Genomic DNA, 21,790 nt, shown 5'->3' on the forward strand with positions numbered 1-21,790 from the left:
CCTGCTTCCCACCCTGCCTCTCTGTGATCTATTCCCCACACAGCCACCAGACTGATTTTACTGCTTAAACTCTCCAAAGGCGTCCTGTTGCACTTAGAACAAATCCTAATGTCCTTTGTAATAGACCCCATGCGAGCTGGCCCTGCTGATCTTTTTGATTTCAACTTTAACCACTTTCTCCCTCAAACACACTAAGCTCCATCTCACCTCAGGGCATCTGCACCAATGGTTCTCTCTTCTTGGAATGCTCTTCTTCTAGAACTTTACATGGCTGGCCCCTTCTTGCCATCAGATCTCAGCCCAAACAGCATCTCCCAGCAAGGTTGTCCCTGACCTCCCCAGGTAAAGCAGCCTCTCTCTCCTTTCTGTTTGCGGGTTCTCTGGAGCATTTATTACTGACCGATACAATCTTGTTCACGTTCTTGCATTACACCTTTGTCCTCAGTCTTGCCCTATTAGAATGGGGCCTAATAGCAGACAAGGGAGTCTGTTTCCTGCACCTGGAGCAGTTGCTGGCACATAGTAGGGCTGAATAAATATTTCTTGCACTAAATAAATAAATACCTGTGAACTCAAGTGAGTCAGCCACTTGAGTGGAAAGCAAAATTCTAAAAGATCTCACTGTTCCTTCCTTCTAAGCTTCAGAGCCTTCCCGATCTCCCTTCCCCCAAATTCAGCCCCAACCTCTTATGGATACTCCACTTGAGATCCTGGAGTTTGGGCAGGGCTCAGGGGGAGGGAAACCACTGAGCAATGGGGAATTGAAGTAAGACACCAAGAAGAACTTCCTCATGGTAAGAACTGAAAAATGAAATTGGTATAGAGTGGGAAGGTAGCGAGGAGCACGGAAGTATCTTTACTAATGAATCAACCGTGGGGTTCTGCCAGGCCTAAAGGCATGTGCCCCTTGGCTTTAATAATCTCAAATCCTTCTGTGTGACGTCCTGCCTCTCCCCCTGCATCTTGCTGTTCCTCCGCAGCCCCGGCCTCCTCTCCGAGGGCAGCTGGGGGATGCAGGGGCTGCCACCAGAGGCCTTCCTGGAGCTTCCGCCTGGGGGGACACCAGGCTGCTGCCCCTCGCTGTGGTCACCTCCTGCAAGGCAGCTGAGTGCAGGAGACGATTCAACACATCTGCAGATGGCCTCCCAACTCCTGGTGAGAGACCCAAGCAGAGGGGCTGGAGGCTCGTGGCCTTCCCACTGCTTCCCCAGGCTTAGGAGGATACCTCACCCCCACGCCTGCACATTGGTGGGTCTGTGGTTTAGACTCAGACTTAATACCCAGGGGTCCTGCTCGACCAGATAAAGCAGGACAAATCAAGGCCACTTCCTCCTGCCCCAGCCCGGGCTGCCCACCCTCCCTCCCCTGGGCTCTCTTCACCTCCCTCTCTCCCGTCTCTCCGTCTCTCCGATGGGCTCCTGTGCCTTCCTCCTGTAAGAGCTCGGCTTGCAGACAGCCTAACAAAGAGCCTCAATCAGACCATGGGTGGCAGACAGCTTAGCAAGATGCACCTCTTTGCTCAGGGTCCTGGCTGCCACCTCCGTGCTGCTTTGTCATCCCAGACGGCAAAAAAAGGCAGCTGTGTGCACACGCAGAAACGATCCCTGCTGGGGCCGTGCTCCCCAGGAGTCAGAAACTCCATCTTCACCTCCTAGCTCGTTTGCTCTCTCTCTTCCTTCCTCCCTCTCCTCCTGGGTAGCCCAGAGACTGTCATTTCAGGTAGATGGAGAGCCCGTGGGGTCAGGAAGGGGCATGACTTTATAACACAAGCTGGGATCTGGCAGGGACCCCGGGTACACCGAGCACCTAACAGCTAGATAATGAGAGAAGTTTCTAGACTCTCAGTCCCCCGGTGCATTGTCTCTTTCATCTTTTTCCACTCCACATTCACTTGACAAGCAGGCACCAAGGAGTGGAGGACATAAGAGCAGGTGGGGCAGGGGTCCCGCTCCCGGAGCAGCCCTTACTGTGGGAGAAGAGGCACCCACAGCGTGGAAAGTCCTGGACAACAGTGTGTGAATGTGATGAGAGCCACAGAAGGGCCCAAACAAAGTGCCAGAAGAAGCCCCAGCAGGAGAAGGGCAAGTCCTTTGGAATATTCGGGACAACCTCATAAAGGAGGCGGCATTCTGGTTGGGTTGTTAAGGTGGGGAAGGCTCTCCACAGGGGAGGAGAGCACAGCAGGTGCAGGAAAGGGCTTGTGTTTTCATGGAGATGGGGACGTGGGAAGTGGTTTGGGCACAAGCAGAGCCTAGTCTACTTGAAGGGCAAGATGCACGAGCATCTGTGTGAGGGCTGGAGCTACTCAGAAAGAGCATGGTGAGAGGCAGCGAATTCCCAAAAGGTGAAAGATGTTTGCCCCTTCCCCTGGGCAGGAGTCCCAGCCCCCCGGCTGCCCGTGCCCACCCAGCAGCTATCAGAGGCCCCCTGACTCATGGGGCAACCTCCATACTGTGAATCCCCCAAGGAGAGCAGGTGGGTGGAAGAGGGACACCAGGACGCGGTGGCGCACTGCTCACACACACTGCCATGGCCCCCAGTTGTCAGGCAGGTCATCAGAGCTGAAAGGAAGGGTCCCTTAGGGTCTGCACTCCAGCTGGGAGATGGGCCTCTCGGCTTGCTCTGACTTTAGATCAGACACTTTCCAGCTCTTGCAACATCAGTTTTTCCAACTTGCTTTATCCTGTTTGGTTAGTAAAGAGACCTCTGAGTTCCTGAAAAAGTCTTTCCCCAAGCACCCCTTCTCCATCATGGTGAAGAGCAAGGAGCCGGGAGGTGCCATGCCGGGGGCTGGGCTGGGGCTGCCTCCTGGGACCCTGGCCAGACCTGAGGTTCAGAGAGCCCTGATGACTGTGTGCCAACAGCTCTGTGTGGCTCAGGGCTCTTCCTGGGGGCTGTCAGTCAGGGCCATGGCCGTCCGCCCTTCTAGCAGCCTCTTTGAGCAAGACCCAGCCTTCAGCCCTGCCTGCTCTTCGCTGGCGGGTGCGGATGCTGGCCTGCTAGTGCTGAGACAGGAGACAGACCCACCTTCCCAGGTGACCTCGATGGGGACAAAGAAAGGCTCTGCCACCTGGGTCCTGCCCCTCTCTCTCCAAAGGGAAGGGGAGACAGCAGAGAGGGACAGAAGCGGGGTACAGCCAAGGGAAGGGAGAGCCTGGAGGAGCAGGGGAGGGACGGTGGAGATTCACGAAGCGTCTCCTCTCCCTGGAATGGGAAGCCATTAGTCCACGGGTGCTTTTCCCCCACAGCAATGTGAGCATTTCAGGGGTGAGCACCGTCCTCCCTGGCCGGTGAGCGCCCCTGATGTTTGCATGTGTGCCTGAGTGTGTGCTTGTGTGTGCACTTGTGTGTGTGTCTATGTGTGCATCTTTGTGTGTGCACTTCACCTGTGTGCCTGTGTGTGTCCATTTGTGTGCGCTGTGCCTGTGTGTGTGCCTGTGTCTGTGTGCCTGTGTGCTTGTGTGCATATGTGATTTGTGTGTGTGCCTATGTGTGCCTGTTTTTGTGTGTGCACCTGTGTTTGTGTGCCTGTTTGTGATTGTGTGCATGTTGTGACCTGTGTGTGTGCCTGTGTTTGTGTGCCCATGTGTGCCTCTGTGTGTGCTTCTGTGTTTGTGGTTTGTGCATGTGTGACCTGTGCATTTGTGTGCTTGTGTGTTTTTAACTGTATGCATGTGTGACCTGTGTTTGTGTGGATGTGTGTGTCTGTGTGTCTGCCTGTGTATGTGCCTGTATGTGCCTCTGTTTGTGCTTCTGTGTTTGTGGTTTGTGCATGCATGCCCTGTATGTTTGTGTGCCTCTGTGTGCCTCTGTGTGTGCTTGTGTGTTTGTGACTGTGCGCATGTGTGACCTGTGTGTTTGTGACTGTGTGTGTGCCTGTGTTTGTGTGCCCGTGTGTGCCTCTGTGTATGCTTGTGTGTTTGTGGCTGTATGCATCTGGGACCTGTGTGTGTGCCTGTGTGCCTGTGTGTTTGTGGCTGTGTGCATCTGGGACCTGTATGTGTGTCCGTGTGTGCCTCTGTGTGTGCTTGTGTGTTTGTGACTGTGCGCATGTGTGACCTGTGTGTTTGTGACTGTGTGTGTGCCTGTGTTTGTGTGCCCGTGTGTGCCTCTGTGTATGCTTGTGTGTTTGTGGCTGTATGCATCTGGGACCTGTGTGTGTGCCTGTGTGCCTGTGTGTTTGTGGCTGTGTGCATCTGGGACCTGTATGTGTGTCCGTGTGTGCCTCTGTGTGTGCTTGTGTGTTTGTGACTGTGCGCATGTGTGACCTGTGTGTTTGTGACTGTGTGTGTGCCTGTGTTTGTGTGCCGTGTGTGCCTCTGTGTATGCTTGTGTGTTTGTGGCTGTGTTCATCTGGGACCTGTGTGTGTGCCTGTGTGTGTGTGTTTGTGGCTGTGTGCATCTGGGACCTGTGTGTGTGCCTGTGTGTGTGTGTGTTTGTGGCTGTGTGCATGTGTGACCTGTGTGTTTGTGTGCCTGTGTGCGTGCATCTTGCCTGTGTGTGCTACTGTCGCTGTCATCACAGATGTACCCCCAGCTGTCACTCCATTGCTCCGTCTCTTTGCTCGCGCGCGCACACGCGCTCTCTCCCCCCTCTCCGTTTCTCCCCGCTCTTCTATTTCTCTCCCTGCGTCCCTCCCTCTTTCTTTCTCAGTGTGTTGTTGACCCGCAGCCCTGTCCCCTGGCAGCTGGCGGCTGGTGCTGCATCTCTGCCGGGTGCTGCGTGCCACTCCCGGGGACTGGGGGACTCTGGCGCTGGTGCCACCGTGCTCGGCTCCGTGGCCGTGTCTGGATTTCTCTGGGAATCCCAGGAGGGTCTTGCTGGAAGGTTTCAAGCTCTCTGATTTAAGGAGCTCACAGCCAGGGTGAAGAAAGGTGAGTGCTGGGCAGGCAGGGAAAGGAATGGAGGGTTGGCAGGGGGCAGGGTGGCTGGGGCACGGGACTGGGGACCATGTCTGCTGGGTCTCCTTGCCCTGCACAGGGAGCTGCCGGGTAGCTGCTGTCGCCTCCCGCCTGGGGCCACTGCTGGGGCTGGGGAAGCTGCTGGGGACCAGATCCCAAAGGTACAGAGCACAGGAGACTCTGACCCCACAGTGCTGGGGACACGCGCTGAGGATTCTGCTGGGGGTGGGGGGAGCAGCTGGAGAAGAGGGGGTGGGGTGGGGGGCAGTGCTGGTGCCAGCTGACAGCCCTGGGTGGCATAGAAACCGGTCCCTGCAGCATGGGGGGGTGGCATCAGGCAAGAGCCCTGTGCTGCCTGCATGCTGGCTCAGCCGAGACAGCCCAAGGACTCGGGTGCTGTGGAAAGAGGGTGGGGGGCCGGGTACAGGGCTGGGGACAGGGGAAGGCTCAGGCTGGCAGGCTGGAGGACCCCGGCTGTCCGAGCCATGGGGTTCAATCAACCCCCAGCTCCGGCTTCTTTACAGGCTGCCCTGGGGGTGGGCTTGCTGGCCTTTGGGTGGCCGTCCTTGGACAAGGGTGCAGAGGATGCTCTCCCAGCTGGATGCAGGTCCATGCAGCCCTGGGAGAAGCTTCCTGGGTGGGGGGCGTGGCTGGGAGTGGACACGGGAGAAGCACCAGGTAGCTCTCCCTCGGCCACCCCAAGGCCCTGCTCCCAGCCTGCCCGAGGCCAGGCGGTGGGGACGGGTTTGTGGAAACCAGCTCAGGAAGCCCCCAGTAGTACCAGGCCCATCCTCTCTGCTGCCTTCCTGGAGGTGTGGGCTCAGCTCAGGGGGCAGGGGGGCGTGGCGTCCACTGAGCCAGGCCCATCGGCTCCCTGAGCCAGTGGGACATGGGCACAGGGTCTGGAGCAGGATGGTGGTGATGCCGGGGAGAGGGCAGCCTGTTCTGGAGTCCACAGTCAGTCATGCACCCCCCAGCAGGCTTGGGCTGGGCTCCAAAGGCTGCTGGGCCTTCTCCCCCAGGCTGTCCGCACTTCCGGCAAGGGGGGGGGGCTGTTTGGTGATGCTGTCACCTGGCTGTCAGGGCCTGTTGGATGTACCTTCCCTGTGACTCAGAGTGACACCCTGCTGCTTAGATAACCACATGGGCTGGGGGAGGGTGGGAGAGCTGAGCACGTGGAGACGGGCGGGGGAGTCCAGCTGGTGGGGAAACCCAGCAGCAGCTCCCGTGGGCCAAGAAGAGCCCATCTCTTCCCACCCCCACCTCCCATGCTGGCAGCAAGTCTCTGGCACTGCCAAAGAAGGGAGCCCAGGAAAGCCAGGGATGGGTGGCAGGAGAAGGAGGAAGGCTTCTTAAGCAACCCATCTGGCTTCTTTGGGGGTTGGCTGGAAGCTGTGTCTGGGATCCAGGATGAGCAAAGCCGGTTCCCATTTCCCATGCACTGAAGCCGAGGGGGCCGTCTGGGACTGCTGGGGTCTGGGTGGGCAGCAGGGTAAGGGGTGGTATGCCATGGCTGAGTGTCTGGGGAACCCTGGGGGTGGCAGGGGGAGGAAGGAGTCAGAGCAGAGCAGCGCACCCTCTCCTCATGCCAGGCTGCCCTCCTTCCACCCTCAGATCACCCTCAGCCCACCCTGAGCTCCACAGCCTCAGCGAGCAGCACACTTAGCTCATTCATAACAGAGAGGAGTGACTCAGGGGGCTTTTCTCTTCTGCTTCCGGAAGACCTGTTTGGAATTGGGAGTATTTAACAAGGAAATGAGGGTGCGAGGAGCTCAGGGTGAGAAGGGGGCACATGTTTTTAAATGAACCAGGAGAGTATACGTCCGTTCCCGGAACCAATTTAGAGAATTTTAGAATCCCACTGCCTCACTGCCCGGGCACTGTGTATTAGAGGGCAATGGGTGGGGGTGGGGAGGTAGAGATCTAGAAATTTCCTAGAAGGGCGCACATGGCCAGCCTCGCAGCAGGGGAATGGCCAGCCTGCCCAGCAGTTTCCGCCTCCCCACGGGTCCAGCACACACACTCCCTGGCCCCGGTGCCCACAGCCCAGGCTCCCCCGCAGCCCTCCTGCCTGGTGGGTAGAGCGTGGGATCAAATCCCGGCTCAGCCTCCCACTAGCCCTTGACTTTCACCTCTCTGCAAAACGAAGGGGCCCATACAGAGACCGTGAAGGCCATGTTTGCTTCTAAGTTCTGAGAGCCTTCTATGTTGAGGGGCACAGAGGCCTTGGGGACCTCGGCCAAGAGGAGGGCAGCAGGGCCAGGCCACACCGACTGCTCTGGAAGCCGGGAACTCTCCAGTTCGGGTGTGATGGGCACTCACTGCCATGCGGCTTGGACACTTGACTCTCCCTCTGAGCCCAGGGCAGGGGCGGCCCATGGCTGCAGAGTTGCAAGGCTCTGAGCTCCTAGGGGTTGGGACTTCAGGAGGGTTAGAGCCCTGGGAGTTGACGGACAGATGTGTCAGACAAGCATCAGAGGGAGCTGTGATGAGTTTGTTGGAGTTTTCTAGCTGGAGTTGGGAGCCTCGAGAATTAGCCTCGTCTGCAGAAGGAACAGGAGTGTGCATGCGAGCACAGGCAGGATGTGTGGCGCCCCCCAGGAACTCAGACGAGGCGCCCCAGGAGGGAAGCTGCTCCCATACGTCTCCAGCGGCCTCTGCAGCCCACTCAGCTCCGAGCAGGGGCACGTGAAACCTTCAGCTCCTACCCCTGCCCCATCCCCACCCCTCACCCCCAGCCTTCCCTGAGCTCCTGCCAACTGTCCCTCTGCACCCAACCCCCAGCCAGCAGAGTTTCTGGAAAGCCCCCTCCACTGCCTCCATCCCTAGATAAGATCTAGGTTTTCCAGGACCTTCCAGGACTTTTCACCACCACATCTGCCATATTATTGCAAATACGAAGGCTGGGACGGACACTTGGCTTGCATCTCAGCCCAGCAATTACAAACTTTCAGACTCCTCATCAGTAGGATGGGGATAAGAACACCTGCCTCCTCAGCTCCAGTGAGACGGAGGACGTGGGGATGCTGCGTAAACCATAAAGTGCTATTTGAATGAAAGGCTGCCCCTCCCTTGTCCTGCCTCTGCCTGTGGGCAGGTCAGGAAGGAACAGAGCCGACCCCGGGCCTCCGGAGGCAGCTGGGCTAGGGGCTTGGTCACCAGACTGCCCCGGCTCAAAGCCAGATTTTTCCATCTGCCTAACCATAGGCAAACTACATAACGTCCCATGCCTCAGTTTCCCCCATCTGTAAAATGGTGTTAATAAAGCCACCAACCTTGGGGAGTTGCTATGACTAAAAGTGCTTCCATAAGTGTTTGTAAATAGGTTTTTTTCCTTTCCCTGTACAGAGACTTTTAAAAGGAGATGCTCACATGTCTCCTCACCCCACCTGTCCAGGTACCACTTGGCTGATCCAGGCCTTGCCCTGGCTGGACCCTGGCCTCCAAGACTGGCCGGCCCTGCCTCACGAGTGGCCCAGGACCCAAGAAGTGGTCTCAGCCTAGAGCTTCTCAAACTTGAATGTGCACAGGAAGGACCTGGGGACCTGGTTAAAATGTAAATTTTGGTTCAGGAGGCTGGGGTGGGGCCAGAGACTCTGCATTTCCCACAGGCTCCTGGTGGAGCTGAGGCTGCTGGTGCATGCACCAGGCACTGATTAACAAGGGGCCGGGGCACAAAACCCAAGGGTCCAGCCCTGCGGGGCTCCCCCATTTGACTGCTTCTAGCTCGAACTCCGTTTCTCTCAGCCCCTTCCCTCTGGCCTCTCTGGGACCTGGGCAAGGATTGGGAGCAAGTCCAGAGATTCAGAGCTGACCAGGCTGTAGGACTTGGAGACAGACGGTTTCCCCAACAGGACCCCCACCCCCACCCCACTCTGACCCTGCCCCCCATTCTGCAACCTGGGTAAGGACTTTCCTCCCAGACTGTGTTAATTTATTTCAGCAACTGGCCAGCGCCTGCTGCAGCAGCTGCTTTCTGAGCTTCCCAATGTAGGTCACCACCTTTCTGAATGAGGCTAGATACTTCCGGGGTTGGGATGGGGTCCTTTGGCTGGAGGCATGTTGGGGGGTGGATGGCTATGGAGCTAGGCAGCGCTGGGCTCCAGCCCCACATCTCCCCAAGGCTCACTTCCTGGGGCCCCACTGTTTATGACGTGTCCCCCTGAGGGCAGGCTGTCCCTCCCCTGCTTGTTATCAGGCAGGCCCCAGCATCCAGCGGGAAGCCCAGCAGGCTGATGGAGGCAGGGCCACCAGTGTCCTGCCACCTCTGAAGACAATGCCTGGGGCCTGCTTGTGGGGACTTGCTCCCCCTGGTTTTGTGCAGGTGACATCCCATCAAGCTGGGGGGCAGGTATCACTAAGGCCCCTTCTCCACTGATTGGCTGCTTGCTGTTCAACCCCTGGGCTCATTCCCAGGGGTGACATTTAGGAACAGGGATAGGTGAGGTGGGTAGACAAGAGGAGGGTCTGCTTTGGAAGGCAGGAGCCTCAGGTGGAAGCAGGGCCTGGGATTGGGTGGGAGGGTGTCTCCACCATCTGTGTCCCTGCAGGAAGCCACAGAGAGTGGGAGTAGAAGCCTGGCGGGTGTCTCCAGCTCCCCATCGGTCTGAGCATAAAAATCTTCCTGGGTTAGGGGCCTCCCTGTAGGGGTTTTCTCTAGTACTTCCTTCTAGGCTGGGGGTGTCCTATACATCTATCTTCCGGGGGCATTTGGGAACTGTGAGGCTTCTCACTGCTGTCTGAGTGCTGGCATCTGAGGATGAGGGATGGAGGGCTGCCAGCAAGATGTGTGCAGGTGTGTGTGTGCATGCATGCACATGAGTGTACGTGTACGTATGTGGGCATGCTTATGTGTATGCATGTGTGTGAGTGTATGTGCATGCTGAGTGTATGCCTATGCATGCATGCGTGCATGTTAGCACATGCCTCGCTGTGGAGCTCTCTGTGGGCGGGTGTTTGCATCATGTGCTGTGCACAGAACTCCCAGCACGTGTCTGGGGGGGTCTGTGTGTGCACCCCACTCTGTGCATGCCTGAGTTATCTCCCTGCAGGGGCCATTGCTGGGTGACAGTCACAGGGAGCAGGTGAGCAGCTTGGCTCTGGAGCCTGTGTCCCAATCTGTGACCTTCTGTGTGACCTTGGGCAAGTCAGTCATAGGCTCCGGCCCTGGGTGGCCATGGAGACGCCTAATATTGTGCACATGCTGCGAGCTCTCATTAGGACGGTTCTCGCTGGAGTAGGAGAGCACATTCTGGAGGTCTGGGTCTGAGGGGCACAGAGCGGGCGGCTGCTGCCTGTAACAGTGGGTCTGTACGGGGATGGGGGAATCTACCATGGACAGTGGGCGTGCAGTGGGGTGAGCTCCACAGCACAGTCCCAGGCCTGGTTCGGGCCGTGTGCCACGTGGGAGGCTGGGGGCAGGTTACACAGACCTGCTGTCACCTGCTGGGCCTCCCCAGGGAGGAAGGGGACTGGCCTCTCCTCCCACCTAACACATGGTCAAGGCCAGCTGGGAGCTCTCACCTAAGCTATCTTCCAAGGTGACGTGTTATAAGTACAGTACATGTTCATACTCTTCCCTCAGTTAGATCGATCCCTGCAGAAATTCCACCCAGTAAGTATCACGGTCACCCCTTTAGGTGAGAAGCAAATGAAAGCGTAGAGAATTTAAGGGCCTGGCTGAGCTCCCTCCCGATGCCAGGGCCCCAGGCTCAGTCCTAGAGGCAGCGCGGGGACGGCTGCTCCCACCTCCATCTGGGTCTAGTCAGGGCGGGAGCCCCACTCCATGGAGAAAGGGGCAGAGAGGGACAAAGCAACAGGGAGAGCCACAGGGAGAGCGAGGCACCGGGGCTGAGCCAGCGTGTCCTTGCCAGGAGCAAAGTGAGGGTGCTATGGGTGGGGGGGAGTGTTGGGCTCTAACCCCAGCATGGCTGGGGGCGGGGGTGGGGGGAGAGGAGCAGCGACGAGGGAGGGGGGAGGAAAAGGGAGGGGAGAGGGGAGAGGAGTTGGGGCGGCAGGACCCCAGCGCCTGAGGGAAAGCCAGCTTCCCTGGATGCAGAGATTTCTGAGCTTCCCAGCAGCAACCTCCACCTCCTCAGCTGTCAGCTCATCCCTGCCATTGACTGCTGGGGGCTCGCAGACTTTAAACAGCTTCTGGGGGAGGGAGGGGGGCTAGGGAGAGGGGAGGCTGCAACCAGGAATTACCCGGGGATGAGTCTGGCAATCAAGGAAGGTCAAACTCTGGGAGGCAGCCAGAAGCCGTGAGTAGGCGGTCTGGGCTCCAGGCTGGCAGGCCTTTTGGGGAGTGGGAAGGGAGCCCCCCAGGCACCCCCCACCTTGCCCCATGCCAGCTGCAGCTGCAGCCCCAGCAGCCCCCTTCCCCTGCTCCAATGGCAGAGTGGAGGCTCTGGAAGGAAGCGGGAACCCCAGAGGAGGACCCCCGCATCCACTGGTAGGGGGTGGGCGAGGGCCAGAACCCAGCGAGGGCGACCCCCCTTTCTCCTGTCTGCAGACCCTCGCCAGCCCCAGCCCCGCTGCTCGGCGATCTCACCCTCTCCCTCCCGTGCCCTCAGCTCCCCTCTCAGTGTGAGCAGCTGCTGCAGCATGAGCCCCTGAGCCGATGACTCTTCCTCCCGACCCGCTGGGAAGACGGAACATTGCGGTTCACCTCTGCGGCGGCAGCGGACGGGGAGGCAGGGGCCGACTGGCGCCCCCCTGACCAACAGCCCGGGGCCCATGGTGAGAGGAGCTGCGGGAGCCGGGAGAGGGCGGCGGGAAAGGTGTCTATGGTGGGAGGCGAGACCCCACACTGCCCACCTAGGAGAGCCGCCCCTCAGGTCCCCACTGTGATGGGGTGAGGGGTGCAGCCCAGACACAGAGGAGCCCACGATGCTCTCAAAACATTCTGGAGATCAACACACCAGAGAGGCAAGAAGGACAGGCTGGGAGAGGCTGGGGTGGGACATCGGACGGTCCACTGACTGGCAGCCCCCATGTCCTGCAGCCCAGGCCCAGCTCCCAGCCACCAGCCTGAGCCTGCCTGCACCCCCCAGTCACCTGAGAGAGGGTGGAGGGGTCTGCTTCTCTCCCTCTCTGCTCCCCTGGTCCCTCTTCCTCCTCCCACCAGGGAATCCTAACTAAGCAGAACAGGAGAGGGGACAACGAGGAGTGTAAAGGGACACCCAGGCCCTGTCCCTAACCCCTGGGCTGGAACAGGGCCTCCCCTGCAGCTGGCTCAGCTCTCTCTCCCTCCCTCTCTCTCTCTCAGGACTGACAGGCAGTGCACGCCAAGGGGCTCCTCTCTCCCCGGAGGTGCAAGGCTGGGAGAGCCGTGGGATTCGGCACCATGCTGGCGCCAGGCCGTGGCCCCGAACCCAGGCCCAGGCTGGTCTTGCAGTGGAGGCAGGTCTCCTGTGAGTATGGGAAGAGGGCAGGGGTGGGTGGGGATCAGGGCGGCTGTCAGCATGGCAGGGCGGGCAGAGGCAGGTCTTTCCGCGATGCCCCAGGCCTGGTCCTGGGGATCCAGGCCCCCCTCTCAACGGTTGCTGCAGAAAGAGCATTAGTGGCCACGCCAGCTGCTGGGAGGCCTTAGCAGTCGGTTCCACCTGTCTCCACTGCTAAGTCTGTGATGTCCGTCCCTTGTTTCAGGTTCCTCAATGGAAAGGCTAGAAGGAAGAGCTCTGCTGGAGAATAGCCAGGCCTCCAATCTTTAAAAAGGCTAGATGGTGCCTGAGCTGGCCCAGGATGTGTTCAGCAGGCTGTGAGCGGAGGAAGGCAGGCTGCCCTCCCCCACCCCGGGCAGCCCCAGCTCAGGCCACTGCTGCTCCGTTGGGTCGCTCCCTCTTGTCGTGCCCCGGCCATCAGCTGTGGGGACCCAGCCCCTCTCTCAGGTTCTGGACACCCAGGTCCTCCCAGCTCTAAAATGGAGGGGACTAGTGGACTCGGGATGCAGTGCCAGAAGACACTTCAGGCAGCAGGCCCAACCCCTCATCGTGCACGTGGGGAAACTGAGGCCCTCCACTCTCCCAAAGAAGAGTAAATATTAATGAGGGCAAGCTTTGTGAGGGTGAGCATTCCCTTTATCCGAGGCAAGGGGACAAGGCGGAGGAGAGCCGGCTTGCCCAAGGCTGCGTGGTAAGCGGTAAGACACGGCTCTGAGAGGCATCATCCTGCCGATGCGTCCTCACCACGGTTCACCTCGGTCAGCCCTTTGATCCAGCCGCCACAAGCAGCCTGAATTATTCACCGCGGGAGAGTGGCTGATCCCTGAGCAACCCAGATCCCCTTTCAACCTCATTCTAGAATCACTCAACACCTCGCAATACAGGATTATGCTTTCTTGACACTAGAGCTTTTATGTCACCCTCAATTTCCAGGGTTGGGGGGACAGAGAGTTACTCTTTCCAAAGGCTTCCTTCTTGCTCAGCTGCTGGTTCCTCCTCTGGATGGGGGATAGTGGCTGTTAGGTATGTTGGTCCCTCTGAGAGGAAAGCTGGGTTGAATTTCTTCCTGGGGAAAGTGAAGTCTGAACAATGTTGATTTTCAAATGGCATGGGGGTGGCACGGGGCAGTCTGATGGGGCAGCAGAAGGGCTCAGAGGGGTTAGAGGGTGAGAGGAGGCAGGAGGTGACCCCAGATTGCCAGGGAGGGTCCCCAGTTGGCCCCCATGACCATGACTCTGCTCATTTCCCATTAAGAACAAAGAGGCTCAGGTGTCAGCCCTCTGGTGTGTCTATCGGCTGTCATTGATCCTCTGAGCAGGGGACAGGGAGAGTCCCATCCTGTTTCTCCAGGCCCTGCCCTTTAGGACACCTACCAGAGTGGAGATGCAGACCTCACCCCAGATCAGGGTGGCTGCTGGCTCTGGGTATGGCCAAGCAGGCAATGGGGTGTGGACTGAACTTCTCCCCCACTTCTCCTGCAGGGGTCTTTCCTCTGGGCTTGGTCAGGCTGACCCGGTAGGGTTGGACTATCTCGAGCTCAACCCTTACCCGTTAGGCTTCTCTGAGGCTCAGGAGGACAGGGATGGAGGGTTTTGGGATCTCTGTCAGGAAGGGCTGATCAACAATGGCATGAGATGCTCTGTGGGGATTGTTCTGAGGGATACTACCAAAGACCGGACCCCAGGCTTACTACTCAAAGGGGTCCTGGGCAAAAGATGGGGCCCTGAAAGAAATGCAGTTATCAATCTACCATGCAGAAATGTTGCCTGGCAGCCTGGGGTGGAACAGGAGCCAGGCTAACGGCATGGATGGCTTTAGGATAAGAATAAATATGAATTTGAAACTTGTCCTGGACCCCATGGTTTGCAGTGTTCCATGACCCAAGTAATCTTTATTCCCACAGTGCTTTCTGGAAGGGTCTGGGCTCCCAATCTGCATTATGAGGTTACTGGCCCCATTGGAGCTGGGGCTTCTGCAGATTTGACAGTAGTTGGGAGGTTGTGGGGGGCAGGTTAGGGGTGTCCCCTTCCATGCATAGCACGACTTAGCCCAGTGCAGCTCCAGTTTGGGGGTGGGGCAGAGAGGAAGGAACCAGCAGCATGGCCATTTTCTTTTAGAAAGAGAAGCCCTTTCTTCTGGCAGTGGCACCAGGAGAAGGACATGGGAGCAGGTTTCTCTGATGTCCTCTATCCTTAATTTGCCAACTGGTCTCAGTGGGACCCAAGTTTGCAAGGAGATGAATAGGGGGAGGCTCCAAGAGCCAGAGTGTCCAGCTTTGCTTGTCTTCCGGGCTTCAGGTGTGCACATCTGCATCCTACTCTACTAGCGTGATTTCTTTGCCAGATACACTGTGAAGCATGGAGCCCTGCTAACACCTTGTGGTGTCCCTCAATACAGAAGTGGCTTCAGATTTGTTAAGTATCTTCTTTTGTGTGGCCAATAAGTATCTGTGCCTTGATTGAGGCTTGTACCAAAAGGAGACAAAGTGAAGAGGCCATTATGCTATGAACTAGAATGGCGGGAACAGAAGCAGGAGGTGGTAGCCCCTGCCTGATGCTTTCTTTCCATCCATCTTCCCCGTGCCCTCCAGGGATCACCTGCTGGATTGCCCTGTGTGCTGTGGAAGCCCTCCCTGCCTGTCCTTTCTCCTGTAAGTGTGACAGCCGCAGACTGGAGGTGGACTGCAGTGGCCTGGGCTTCACCACGGTGCCCCCAGACCTGCCCGCTGCCACCCGGACCCTCTTGCTCTTGAACAATAAACTCAGTGCCCTGCCAAGCTGGGCTTTTGCCAACCTGTCCAGCCTGCAGCGCTTGGACCTGTCCAACAACTTTCTGGACCAGCTGCCTGGCTCCATTTTCGGGGACCTGACGAATCTGACGGAGCTGCAGCTGCGCAATAACAGCATCAGGACCCTGGACAGAGTCCTGTTGCAGCACACGCCCCAGCTCCGCCACCTGGACCTGTCCATCAACGGCCTGGCCCAGCTGCCCCCCGGCCTTTTCGACGGCCTCCCAGCCCTGCGCTCCCTCTCACTTCGCTCCAACCGCCTGCACAACCTCGACCGGCTGACGTTCGAACCCTTGATGAGCCTGCAGCTGCTGCAGGTCGGCGACAACCCCTGGGAGTGTGACTGCAGCCTGCGCGAGTTCAAGCACTGGATGGAGTGGTTCTCTTACCGAGGTGAGCGGAGCCTGCCTTGACCGGGCTGGAGGGACAAGTCTCACTGCCAATTGATGGGCCATTAACCTTTGTGTCCATCCGCAAGGCGGCGAGCACAGCTGGTCTCCAGCCTCCTTCTCTACCCCCTTTCTTCTCTGTGCCCCTCTCCGTGCTTCTAGTCTCCCAACCATTCTCATTCTCTTAAACACAGACTCACTGTAACCTGATCTCGCTTATGTAGGCTTATGTGGGATCTTAAAGACACGTTAAATAATTTTTCTGAGCTTCATAACTCACAGCTTCATAACTTCTAGCCTGGTTAGAAGGAAGAGGGGAAAACAACAACATCAAGAAAAACCTCTTCTTCTGAATACGGCTGTCTCTTAAATCTCCGTAATTACAGGAGGGTGGAATATAATTGAAATCCCCAGGTAAAAGCAATTTTTTATTTTGGGGATGATCCCAACTTCTTTCCCAAGAAATCTTATCAGATGTTTAATAAGAAGCCAAGAGGTACTAGTTTATTTTCTTTCCCACCCCCCTTTCTGTAATCTGGGAGAGTTCTACAGCAGCCTGCAGAGTGATCAGGAAAAGGAGGGAGATGTAAGTGTAGTGGTTAAAAGTGCCAGTTCTGGGTTCGAATCTTAGCTGTGCCACCCACTAGCCCTGTGATCTGGAGAAAGTTGACTAACCTGTGTCCTCATCTGTAAAATGGGAAGAACAGCTAATAGCAGTCTTCACCGTAAATGGACCTAAAAGACTATTTAATTTGGCACCCAGCCCAAAGCAGCAGCTCAATGAATGTTTGCTGAATGAATGAATCAATATTAAACTCGACGAATATAATGCTAACACTTTTCTATTTTTTACTATTGTTTCATATCCAGCTACCATCTCAATTATTTGCATATTTCTGTGTTAGTTAATTAAAAACATCTTACAAACCATGAAGTGCTATGACAACTTCTCCCACTTTGTAAAAGGGGAAATAATTCTTAATATTTGTTACATAGCTTTGGGTTTACAAATGTCCCTTCATAAACACGGTCCTAATTTTTATAACAGCTAATTCAAGAAGATATTCTTAATTTCCAGCTGGATGAGCTGAGCCTCCATAAATAATGAAATAGGTTAAACACACACTATTTGCTTATGGTGAGTTACCCACAAAGCAGTGTGATGACACATTTGCATACTAATTAGGTCCAGAATCAAGTGGCCCAAAAAGCGAAGTTAACAAGACTAAGGGCCATGCTCCTGTCCCCATTAAAATAAAGTTTTTTTCTACCCCTATGAGGTATTCATTCATTCGAATGTTGCTGACGGGGCTACATCCCTACTGCTGACTGACTGTAGCACAAGATATGCACAAGGTGACAGAGCCAGGATTCAACCACAGGTCTGTTTTCCAGGAAAATGAGGTGCACCCTCCCAACACCCAGCACTGTGCCTTATACAAAGGCGGCCCTGGATGCAGGCTTCCTGGATGTAAGACTTGCTAAAGGTCACCTAGGCAGGCAGCGGACAGGGGAACTAGCAGCCAGGTCTTCAAAGGGAAGTGTTGTCCTTGGGAAATATCACTTCCCTTTCATACCATCATCAGGAACTGAACTTCCACGGCAAAAAGGCATGGAAATGGAATTTGGGTGCAGGAGTATTTTTCTCAGACCTTTACAATGGTAGAATTCTTTTTAACCTTGTACTCCTTCAAAAAAAAAGTTCCTGGGACATTTTCACCAGTGTCCAGGGAAAGATGGATGTTTACTGTATGGGGAGGCATGCTCGGAAAGGAAGCTGGCAGTGACGGAGTGGCTGGAGCCCCAGTTCAATTGGCAGGGGGTCTGTTGCCTGGATCTAGATTTCATTGGAAGCAGAGAGAGGGCAAAAGCCTGACTTTCATTCTTAGGGGGCATCCAGGTGATTGCTCTCCTTAGTTCCTCCCTCCGCCTCCCCACCCCTGCTGAGCACCTGCATCTCTCCCAGTCGTGCCAGTTGCTGCCCGCACCTCTTTACCAGCAACAGCCTTCACTCATTTCTTTGCCCCTCACCTGTCTCCAGACTCCCTCCCAAGATGCCTTTCACCCAGAGATGCTGTGGTTCGGGTGCTGATGGGGCCACTGGGCTGCCCATAAAGAGAAAAGCATTGTCGTGAATTCTTTTTCTCCCCACCCCGAGTTACTATTGTTAGGCAACCAAAACATTCTGCAAGGATGAGCAGTGGCTGGGGCTATTGCCATTTTTTTGAGAGAAAGAAGCAGTGGCTGGGGCTATTGCCATTTTTTTTGTCCCTGGAGGGACGAGATGCTGTGTGGAGAAAGGCACCCAATTGCACAGACTGGCAACAAGCAGCCAGATTCTGGAGCAAAGAGCAGAACAGAGCTGCTGCTGGGCAGGGATTCTTGGCGCTCTCTTCCCTGAGTACTTTCCACACGTTGGCGTTGTCTTCCATTCCACGGGTCAGTTTGACCCGGGAGGGGGCAGGCTTGATGGAAGCGGTTGTGTGCCTCCCTATAAAATGGGAATTAATGGCAATATCCATTTTCCATGCCTTCTGCAATGATGAAATGATGTGAAGTGTGTAACTCACCTACTATGTAACTTGGCTTCATAAATGTTAGTTTCCCACCTCCACTTCCTCTTCTATTGGTGGTGATTCCATGATTGGTTTCACTGCTGATAGAACCTATACCTTCTGGGCTTTCCATCTTGAGGACCCCGGGGCGAGGAGAGACTCGGGGCTCTGGAGGCCTGATCAGCCTCTCCTTTTCTGTCTCCCCCGTTTGCAGGCGGGCGCCTGGACCAGCTCGCCTGCACCCTCCCCAAGGAGCTGAAGGGGAAGGACATGCGCATGGTCCCCATGGAGATGTTCAACTACTGCTCCCAGCTGGGGGACGAGAATAGCTCCGCGGGCATGGATGTCCCTGGGCCACCCTGCACCAAGGCCAGCCTCGAACCTGCTAAGCCCAAGCCCGGGGCCGAGCCCGAGCCTGAGCCAAGCACTGCCTGCCCCCAGAAGCAGAGGTACCGGCCGGCCAGCGTGCGCCGGGCCATCGGCACGGTGATCATCGCGGGCGTGGTGTGCGGCATCGTCTGCATCATGATGGTGGTGGCCGCTGCCTACGGCTGCATCTACGCCTCCCTCATGGCCAAGTACCACCGGGAGCTCAAGAAGCGCCAGCCCCTGATGGGCGACCCGGAGGGCGAGCACGAAGACCAGAAGCAGATCTCCTCCGTGGCATGAGAGCCCCTTCCCCGCTCCTGGCACCTGGCCCAGGTAGGAAGGGCAGGGACAGCACGCCGGGGGATTGCTCCAGAAAGGCGGCCCCTTCCGCTCCATCACAGTCCCTGCCTCGGCCTGACCCCGGCCACTGCTTCCCCAGATCCCACCTTCCTCCCCAACCCTCCAGCAAGCAAGCCGCAGTGGGGCTGTCTCACCAACCAAACCCCTCTCCAAGTCTCCCTGGACAGTGCCACCCTGCCCAGACCTCCTGCTGATGCTTCCCTCCAGGCCACCAAATCTTTGGGACATCTGGGGCACCTCTCAAAGCCTCCGGCCCCAGGGAAGGGAGGATGTGCGTGCACGAGGAGCATGAGGCCTTCAGGCTGAGTGTATCTCTGTTCCCTCCCTGCCCTGGGTGTGCTCAGAGCCTGGTGACTGTCCCTACCTCATCTGCATTTAGGGGGTGGGGAAGATATGGGGGGGGGGTGCAGGAGGAGATTTCTATGACTCTCTTCTAAGCCAGAAAGATATTCTTAAGCCCCTGCAGTGTGAAAGCTGAGTCCAGCTGTCAACTGTCGGTACTAACATGCAGACATACCAAGCCCGTGACCCAGACCCGGCACCTAGAAGTGCAGTGCCGTGATGCCATCGTGACCCTGTGTCTCCTACAGAGCTCCCGAACTCGCTAATTCCCTCTCTCACACACTCACAGCTTCACCAGTGCACGCCCATGTTTGGAAGAACTCACACGCCTACCCACACACACAACCCCACACATGCAGGCAAACAAGCGGAGACGGAGGCCCTGAGGATTTGGGGTAGGAGAGACATGCTTTTCCCCTTAGATCGTGAGCCCTCAGACCACAGAACCTCAGGCTTGCTGCAATCTTCTCAGGGCAGCCAGGGTGGGGGGAAACCCAAACCGATCACACAAGGATTCCTTTGAGAGCCTCCTAAGTGGGCCAAAGTGGTGCTGCTGGATGAGACTGCCCGTCACCATGGTAACCACTCACACCTCTCCTGATGGATTTTCCAGGGACACCCGGCCCAGAGGCTTTGGAGCTGCAGCCTGTGTAGATGGTGGCTTCCCCAGCAGCCAGCCCCACCGCCCTGGGGGTTCCTTCCATGCTGCCCAAGTGTGTCCTCACTGCCAGGCCCTGGGGTCACCCATCGACTCCACTCCCGTAGCCTGCAGCCTGAGAACCGTCACTCTGGACTTCTCACCCTCCATCTCCAGCATCTTCAGGCCGGGGGCTTCAGGGCAGAAGGGGAGCACCAGGGACTGGGTCATCTCTGTGACGGGTGACACACCTTTGGGAAAGCAGGGGGCAGGCAGTGGGCACAGTGGTCCTCGCTGGAGCTTGCTGCCAGCCCAACGTGACAGCCTCCAGCAGCAGGGGGAGGACGGCCACATTCTGTTCAGAGGCTTCAATAATGGGGTTTCCTTTCTCAGGCACAGAAAACATGGATGAGGGTCTTAGGGGTAGGGGTTGTGTCTGCTTAGCCTGGCTGCCCCCAGAGCTTTTAATTGTACCCGGACCAAACCAGAGAGTGGGCCAGGGGTCCTATCTGTACTTTACCTGTGACCCATCCCAAAAGGGACAGGGGTGCAGGCTCCCAAGGCTGGGGTCACTGAAGGGTGAGGAGGGGGCCATGGGGAGGGCTTTCAGGGTCTGAGGCTCCTCTCCAGGTCTGCCCCTCCTCCTGGTGAGCCCAACTAGGTGAGTGCCAGGTCCATCCTCTGTTGACTTCCCAGGGCTCAGGCTGGTCTGTGGCTCTAAGTCAGGGCTGGGTTGGTGGCACAAGGAAGAGGCCAGGCAGACACTGAAGCGAAGTCTCTGAGGCACCCCCCACTCAGGAGCAGGGTGGGTGAGGTGGGTGGGTAGCAGGGGCGAGGGACGCCCTTCTGAAGGCCTTTCTCCAACAAGGGCAGCCAGGATGAGCCTCGGCATGAGCTCTAGGCGGGATAACAGCCTCCCGTAGCTGGGGGCACCGTTTTCCTTCTGCTCTTGGCTTGGGGGGCTGATAGGAGATCCGGGAATTTTCTACAGGGACTGAGAGTAGGGGGAGCATTCATTGTCGACAGTGGTATCTTCAGCCTGAGACAGGAGATTTTTAAAGGCAAAATTATATTTCTGGTTTGTTGTTACAGAAGACCAATAAAGACTGTATTTTCCTATGAACTTCCTGGTTTCATCGGGTGGGCCGGGGACAAGCACGCTGGGAGAACCGTTTCTGCCCCCCATGTTCCTCCGGGCAGCTCAACAAGGTGCTGGAGGTCTTTACCTAGATTTCCATGAGACAGATGGGTGCCTCCTTCCTGCACAGAGCCTCATTTTGGGGTGCAGCTGAGAGAGAAGTGGGGGGCAGCATCCTAGATTAAAGCTAGGTTCTGTAGCTGCAAGCAGCGAGCTTAGAAGGGCTGTTTTAAGCTCACCCGCCCGCAACCTGGCAGTACACACACTTGAGCCTCAGGGTGGTTTCGGCGGGGAGCACAATGGCTTGGGGAGGGGAGAAGGTGAAGCTGTGCTCTGTGGATGCTCAGCCACCGTGGCTCCAAGTAAATCGGCCCTGGCAGTCGGAGACAAATGGACCCATGCCAGAAGGAACCCACTGTGCCTGGGGGCAGCTGAAAGGGCTTCTCTGCAGACTGGGTTTTATTAGCTTTGTGTGCATGAGGTTGATGGTTTGCTGACATGGAGGAGCAGTCCCACCCGGCCATAACCAACTATTGCGCATGATCAAGATTGACTTTAGTGATGGTAAGTCACTTTCTCAGCGTACAAGGTCCATCCCTCCATGGGGTCAGCAGATGGGGATCAGAACTATGGATGGGGGTGGGAGCTGGGTGGGGAACTGCAGAGAGGACATGGACCAGAGAGCAAGGCCTCCAGGACTTGTTGGACCATCCCAAGCCCCAGTGGAGAGCGAGGCTCACTGGCTGCCCGTGATGGGCCTGGGCTAAGAGCTTCGTTCATGACTTTTCTTCTGCTGTTCCGATTTTTCCTTCCCCGGAGCCTCCCCTTGGCTGACAACCCAGCAAGCCAGTAGCAAGCAGCCCCAGAG

The 21,790-nt window shown here is 56.9% G+C and overlaps 2 protein-coding genes across 6 annotated transcripts in view; one reads left to right on the forward strand and one right to left on the reverse strand.

Moving 5' to 3' along the window:
- CACNA2D4 (calcium voltage-gated channel auxiliary subunit alpha2delta 4) overlaps positions 1-21,790 on the reverse strand; it is a 108,032-nt gene that overhangs the window by 21,734 nt on the left and 64,508 nt on the right. The window lies entirely within an intron of this gene.
- LRTM2 (leucine rich repeats and transmembrane domains 2) lies at positions 4,476-20,907 on the forward strand. 5 transcript variants are annotated; one of them, XM_037847317.1, is made up of 7 exons: positions 4,476-4,875; positions 4,982-5,063; positions 11,475-11,640; positions 12,170-12,314; positions 14,935-15,525; positions 18,291-18,778; positions 19,761-20,907. In XM_037847317.1, exons 4-6 carry the CDS (start codon positions 12,248-12,250, stop codon positions 18,743-18,745), a joined length of 1,113 nt encoding a protein of 370 aa, XP_037703245.1. In that variant the 5' UTR covers positions 4,476-4,875; positions 4,982-5,063; positions 11,475-11,640; positions 12,170-12,247; the 3' UTR covers positions 18,746-18,778; positions 19,761-20,907. The 5 variants fall into 5 exon arrangements, with proteins under 5 accessions (XP_037703245.1, XP_037703244.1, XP_037703246.1 ...); XM_037847316.1 differs by lacking the exon at positions 4,982-5,063; XM_037847318.1 differs by lacking the exons at positions 4,476-4,875; positions 4,982-5,063 and adding an exon at positions 9,645-9,697.

The sequence above is a fragment of the Choloepus didactylus genome, chromosome 8, assembly GCF_015220235.1.
Source record: "Choloepus didactylus isolate mChoDid1 chromosome 8, mChoDid1.pri, whole genome shotgun sequence".
In the NCBI taxonomy this organism is placed as follows: domain Eukaryota; kingdom Metazoa; phylum Chordata; class Mammalia; order Pilosa; family Megalonychidae; genus Choloepus; species Choloepus didactylus.

Bases quoted from the DNA above. Each gene is read 5' to 3' on its own strand.
- LRTM2 (XM_037847317.1), top strand. From the start codon at position 12,248: ATGCTGGCGCCAGGCCGTGGCCCCGAACCCAGGCCCAGGCTGGTCTTG. The intron at 12,315-14,934 runs GTGAGTATGGGA...CGTGCCCTCCAG, and splicing joins GCAGTGGAGGCAGGTCTCCT to GGATCACCTGCTGGATTGCC. The intron at 15,526-18,290 runs GTGAGCGGAGCC...CCCCGTTTGCAG, and splicing joins GGAGTGGTTCTCTTACCGAG to GCGGGCGCCTGGACCAGCTC.